A 6,737-nucleotide genomic window follows, 5' to 3' on the forward strand; every position below is an offset into this window, starting at 1 on the left:
CTATACTACCCAAAGCAATCTACAGATTCAAGGCAATCCCTATCAAATTACCAATGGCATTTTTTACAGAACTAGAACAAAAAAATCTTAAAATTCGTATGGAGACACAAAAGAGCCCGAATAGCCAAAGCGGTCTTGAGGGAGAAAAACGGAGGTGGAGGAATCAGACTCCCTGACTTCAGACTATACTACAAAGCTACAGTCATCAAGACAATATGGTACTGGCACAAAAACAGAAATATAGATCAATGGAACAGGATAGAAAGCCCATAGCTAAACTCACGCACCTATGGTCAACTCATCTATGACAAAGGAAGCAAGGACATACAATGGAGAAAAGACAGTATCTTCAATAAGTGGTGCTGGGAAAACTGGACAGCTACATGTAAAAGAATGAAATTAGAACACTCCCTAACACCATACACAAAAATAAACTGAAAATGGATTAGAGACCTAAATGTAAGACCGGACACTATGAAACGCTTAGAGGAAAACATAGGAAGAACACTCTGACATAAATCACAGCAAGATCTTTTTTGATCCACCTCCTAGAGTAATGGAAATAAAAACAAAAATAAACAAATGGGACCTAGTGAAACTTAAAAGCTTTTGCACAGCAAAGGAAACTACAAATAAGACGAAAAGACAACCCTCAGAATGGGAGCAAGTATTTGCTAACAAAGCAATGGACAAAGGATTAATCTCCAAAATATATAAACAGCTCATGCAACTCAATATTAAAAAAACACACAACCCAATCCAAAAATGGCAGAAGACCTAAATAGACATTTCTCCAGAGAAGACATACAGATGGCCAAGAAGCACATGAAAAGCTGCTCAACATCACTAATTATTAGAGAAATGCAAATCAAAAATACAATGAGGTATCACCTCATTGTCAGAATGGGCATCATCAGAAAATCTACAGACAACAAATGCTGGAGATGGTGTGGAGGAAAGGGAACCCTCTTGCACTGTTGGTGGGAATGTAAATTGATACAGGCACAATAGACAACAGTATACAGGTTCCTTAAAGAACTGAAAATAGAATTACCATATGACCCAGCAATCCCACTACTGGGCATATACCCAGAGAGAATCATAATTTAAAAAGACACATGCACCCCAGTGTTCATTGCAGCACTATTTACAATAGCCAGGACATGGAAGCAACCTAAATGCCCATCAACAGACGAATGGATAAAGAAGAAGTGGTACATATATACAATGGAATATTACTCAGCCATAAAAAGGAATGAAATTGAGACATTTGTTGAGACATGGATGGATCTAGAGACTGTCATACAGAGTGAAGTAAGTCAGAAAGAGAAAAACAAATATCATATATTAACGCATATATGTGGAACCTAGAAAAATGGTACAGATGAACCGGTCTGCAGGGCAGAAATAGAGACACAAGATGTAGAAAACAAATGTATGGACACCAAGGGGGGAAAGTGGCGGGTGGTGGTGGTGGTGGTGGGATGAAATGGGAGATTGGGATTGACATATATACACTAATATGTATAAAATGAAAAATAAGAACCTGCTGTATAAAAAAATAAAATAAAATTCAAAACAAAACAAATAAAGGTATATAATACAGTTAAAAAAATATTGTAAGAAGTAAAACGGTCTCATTTTGGTTTATGTTACAACATGGGCTATACAAAATAACATACATTGCTTTGTGCATAATAAATGTATAATAAATGAATATTAGATAAACATTCATACATATATTGTAAAACTTAAGAAAATGCCAAGACCTTTTTAAGTTCTATATTTGACCTTAAAGAGTATGTCTCCATTTCATTGGCCAAGTGGTCAGACAGGCTGTACGGATAAGGGATGCCAAAGTAATCAGCCTCTTCCTGCAGAGAAATGCGGGTTTGCTCCTCTGTGGGAATGTGAACTTCTCCGTGAAGATAATCCAAAAGGTATTTAAATAGATGTCCATCACGGTCAATAACACAAGCCCCTAGAAAATATTCAGTTCAAAAATGATTGAATAGATACAAATGACCACGGTAAAATTTCAACATGTCAAGCTAGAATTAGACTGAAGACCTCTACAATTAGAAATGTTTCCTTCTCAAAAGAAAGTTAATATCTAGTGTTCAAATAGGTTTAGTCAAATTTGGGGAGTCTCTGTATTCTCACCTAAAAGGAAAACGTATTCTGAGTTCCATTAGAAATCAAGGACTATATTCCCACTATGGCCTCTGCAAAAGCCATGGAGACCTTAGACTGCTGGTAGAAACAGAAGCTTACCACTAATCTCAACCCAGCTGGGCCAGGAAAGGTGTATGGAGTTCCTCCCTAATGAGGTTATAATGAGGTCCAGCATTTGTATGTCAGGGACCCTACAAGTCGACCTGCAGTGTTGCCAACAAATAAACCCTGGGTTCCTAGCTATGGGCATGCCATTCGTTCAGACTTATTAGGTTAGTTCCTTTGTATGAAACTTTAGAAAAGAAATGCTATACTGGTACTACTTTATGATTAAAGACTTTTTGTAGACAATTCAGCAGAATTAAGAAAACAAAAAAACACTTCTGTGTGAGGTTACTCAATGATTTCCTTCCTCCCTTGATTAGTTTAAGACGGGATTAAGAAGGTAAAAACTTAGGGGCAGAGGAAACAACTCAGTCCCTGCTTACCACCTTTACACCAACAAACTTTCTGTCCAGATGGACATCCAGTCCTGGGCACCAGACATCAGTGAGTTTTCCATTCTTCCAACTGCCATTCATCTGGCAAAGCAATCTCTCCAGACCCAGGGTTACTAACAGCCCCTCATGCTCTGAGCTCCTCAATCCCTTTTTTCTAACACAGACCAAGAGTGGGTTCTATGAGCCCCAGAATGCCTAAGATGTACAAAAAGCCTTACTTGCTCTGCTGAAGTTTCTTTACCACCAGTAGTGGGTTCAGTGAACCCCAGAGCACTCAAAGCAGAGAGTGGCCCCAGGACCCTAACCCTTGTATTTTACAGTTTCTTCTGAAACACCAATTTTCAGTCCTGGGTGACTGACGGTATCACTGAACTGATGTTTTCTTAGGCATACACATCTGCCCACACAAGGCTCTGCAGCTGGACTAGGTGTGAGTTTAACACTAATTCTACACTGACAGTACCTGCCCTGTCAGCTATGAGGGCAGCTCCTTTCTCCAGAGAAATACATTTTTTAACTTGAAGAACACAGAGAGAAGCTAATATATTTAATCAGGCTCAATACCTTTACCCATTGAGTTGTATGAATGGAACAACTTTCAAAATATGATTAATCCCCATAATTAGGTGATGGTTGGCCTTTACACACATTCACTTTTTTGTCAACTTTTAGCAACAGCATCACAGGTTCTAGAAACTGGTATTTAATTTCTCCATGTACTTAATGAATCTCCATACAGTCCCAATGATCTCAGTAATTAACAGAGTAAGCTAATACATTCTGTTGTAATTAGAAAAATTAAAGGGAATTTAAACTAGACTCCTATTTTAATGAATATTCATGATAATGCTTACAGACTTTAGATATTTACCTGATTCATCTGTTTTTAGAGGAAAACGACCACTGAACATGGATGCCAGCATTGAGTCCTTAAAGCGGCACAAGGACTGCCGCCTGGCTGTGTAAATACAGCCACCCACGTTCAGTCGAAGAATATCCAACACCTCTTCTTCTGCCTTGTGACCTTCCATTGGTCTCTCCGATGCCTGAAGTTTTGCCTCGAAACACTTTCAGAAACTGCAAAACAATGGTGGTCACAGTACCCCTCTGTAAAAACAAAGGACAATCACCATTGACATTTCCAACAATACATGAAATAGGTAATAAAAATAAATACATTCTAAAGTGGTTTAAAACAAATTCCTCAGCACCGGCAATACTGAATCGAAGGACTTAATGTAATACAAAAGAAGTCTGAGATATGTTGAGAAGCTGGAAAACTCTGGCTCAGAGGATTTGTAAATGATAATAAAGTATTACCAACCAAATCAGAGCTGTTGAAATGACTGTTTAAAGAATTAAACGAGATAATGCATTGTCTGTTACATATAAAGCAAAGGTGAGGCGTGCTTATGATCTTCAGTATTCACATATCTTTTTAAACTACAGTAAGTCTGAGGGAGCTGTGTAGACTTGCAGAGGGGAACAGCATGTAGCATGGAATCAGGCTATTAGGCTCTACCACTTACTAGCCTGGGACCTTGGGCAAATACTTACCCTCCTCTGCCTGTTTCCCCATCTCTAAATTGGAGGGAAGGATGATGCCTACCTCAAAGGACTATCAGAGGAGTAATTGACAGAAAATATAAAAAGCATACAGAACAGTCTCTGGCTCAGAGTAAGTACTCAATAAATGATAAATATTATCTATAATAATATAAAAATTTACAAGAGGGTATATACTGAAGGACTTTATATTGGCTCTGGAGATTTAAGGAAACATAAGAGCAGAAATTATTAACAACAGTAGTTGTAATTCTTAAGTTAGGTAACTAAGGAATATACAATTTATCAACTGAGATCAGAATTCCATGTATACCAAAAGCCAAACTGGTCCAGAAGAACAACAGATGACATCTCTCAATCATCTGGCTTCTTCCCTCTGAAATAGCTGAACCTTTAGAGACATTTTAAGGATTTTATTTCTTAATCCATTCTGGAGATAGATGAACCACAGCTGATTGTGGCATTCCTACAGAACCTAAAACAATACCCTGAGGAAAAATGTCCTCCCAATGTATCTTCACATTTCATAGCAAGTGTAAAATGGCTACCAATAGGCTCAACTACATGCATGGCCATTCACTTTGCCATCAACTTTGAGCATCCTTTCATAGATGCTCCAGGGCTTCCCTGGTGGTGCAGTGGTTGAGAGTCCGCCTGCCGATGCAGGGGATGCGGGTTCGTGCCCCGGTCTAGGAAGATCCCACATGCCATGGAGTGGCTGGGCCCATGAGCCATGGCCACTGAGCCTGCGCATCCAGAGCCCGTGCTCCTCAATGGGAGAGGCCACAACAGTGAGAGGCCTGCGTACGGCAAAAAAAAAAAAAAAAAAATCATAGATGCTCCAGTTTAGCCAATTTCCAATAAGAGGAGACCATTAGAGTCTGAGGAACACCATGTGTGTGAAACACAGTAGACAGAAACTATTATGGGCCAACAGTCCAGCCTTCAGAATCCACTTACCAACGTGACTTCCTACACTGCCTAAAAGTCCAAGGAGCAGCCCAACAACGAACCATGTGAAAGAACCACTTCTGAGGCCTGGAATGGAACTGGTTCACGCTGTCCCTGTTACCAGCTCCCTGGAATCCTATCTATTCTTCAAAGCTGCAGGCAAACCTCACTGCTTACATGACCTTCCCAAGCACCCCCAGTTAGAATCCTTGCACAGTTGTCCCAGATATACTTTGTACCCCTGTCCACATATTATTCCACTTGACTAATCCCTAATTTGGGGGACTATAAACTGCATCACCCTTAACAATTCCCATTTACTGAACGCTATGTGCCAGCCACTGTAGGAGACACTTGACAGACATTACCTCATTCCCACAAAAGCCCTACTGGGTAGGAGTTACTGTCCCTACTGACAGGTGAGGACACTGGAGAAAGAAATAGTAATGTGTGCAGGGTCTACGCTAGGGCTGCCCTGCCATAAGTGGTGGAGTCAGCCCCAATCCAGGTCAGCAGGACCAACTCCAAGTTCTTCCAGCTGCACCCCACACCGACTCCTTCAGCACTGTTTCACTCCTAAGGCTCCTGACCTGGGCACTTCACTCACTACGCGTCTGTCCGTCTGAAGACTCCGGTGGATGGCAATAGGAACACAGCAGCACCCTAGGTGCAAGGATTCAAGAGATACCCCTAAGGCAGAGGACCATCACCATTTCAAGGCCAGTCACAGGGCCCCACCCTCAAATGCACCCACTTGCACTCCCTGCTGGGTCGACAGTGCCCAGCCCTCTGGGGTAGCGTGCCCAGACTGCGGTTCCGTGACCACCTGCACCAAAACCATCAGGGACACTTGCTGAAAATGCAGATTCCCGGACCACAACATAGACTCTGGTTCGGAAAGTCTTAGGTGGGGTCGGGAGTCCCCCCGCGGACACTACTTTGAGAAACGCTCAAGGGACTCCCACGACACGGGACGAAAGGGGAGGGGCTGGGACACCACAAAGCCCCGCGGAGGTCTCCCCGCGGTCCTGGGATCCCGAATCGGCCCGAAGCCCGAGCCTGCAGCCCCGGGCGCCCGTGTTAACAGCGTGGCCCGGGCCCTTCCTCAGGGCGCCCTGCCGCCTCCCGGGCCCGCGGCCCACCCGGCGCCCCGCTCCTCCGCAGGGGATGGGCGGGGTAGGCGGCCTCCCCGACTGACCTGCGGCCCGCCCGGCCCTTGGCAAGGGCGCCGGACGCCACGGGGCCCGACACGGAAGTGAGCGCCTCCCAGCCTGCTCGGCAACTCGTGTAGCAGCGCGGCTCCAGTGCCGCCTCAGTGCTTGTCAGCCTGGCGGCGACGGCCGGGAGACGAAGGCCCCACCCCGGACACGCCTAGGACACGCCCCTCCAGAGCCCCGCCCCCGGGCTGGTTCCTCCACCTCCGGCCGCCGCCGCCTGCTTTGGGGAGGCCGCGAGGTCTGGCAGTCACGGTACCATGCCGGGAAAGGAAAGGACACGCAGAGAGACGCAGGCTGGATCCCCGAGGGACGGTCTTGTTCGTTCAGA

General features: G+C 44.0%; 1 protein-coding gene across 2 annotated transcripts in view; it reads right to left on the reverse strand.

Annotated features, from left to right (window-relative positions):
- Positions 1-6,480, reverse strand: part of KCTD18 (potassium channel tetramerization domain containing 18) — a 29,390-nt gene extending 22,910 nt beyond the window's left edge. The window contains exons 1-3 of one of the 2 annotated variants that reach the window (XM_024757398.1): positions 6,391-6,480; positions 3,547-3,782; positions 1,770-1,981 (exon numbers count right to left, since the gene is read on the reverse strand). In XM_024757398.1, the coding sequence (XP_024613166.1) occupies positions 1,770-1,981; positions 3,547-3,706 (372 nt within the window). In that variant the 5' untranslated portion in view covers positions 3,707-3,782; positions 6,391-6,480. Of the gene's footprint in view, positions 1-1,769; positions 1,982-3,546; positions 3,783-6,390 lie in introns of those variants that run through there. The other variant, XM_024757399.1, reaches the window with a different exon arrangement.
- Positions 6,481-6,737: the final 257 nt, after the last annotated feature.

Source organism: Neophocaena asiaeorientalis, unplaced genomic scaffold, assembly GCF_003031525.2.
Source record: "Neophocaena asiaeorientalis asiaeorientalis breed wild unplaced genomic scaffold, Neophocaena_asiaeorientalis_V1.1 scaffold246, whole genome shotgun sequence".
NCBI lineage: Eukaryota > Metazoa > Chordata > Mammalia > Artiodactyla > Phocoenidae > Neophocaena > Neophocaena asiaeorientalis.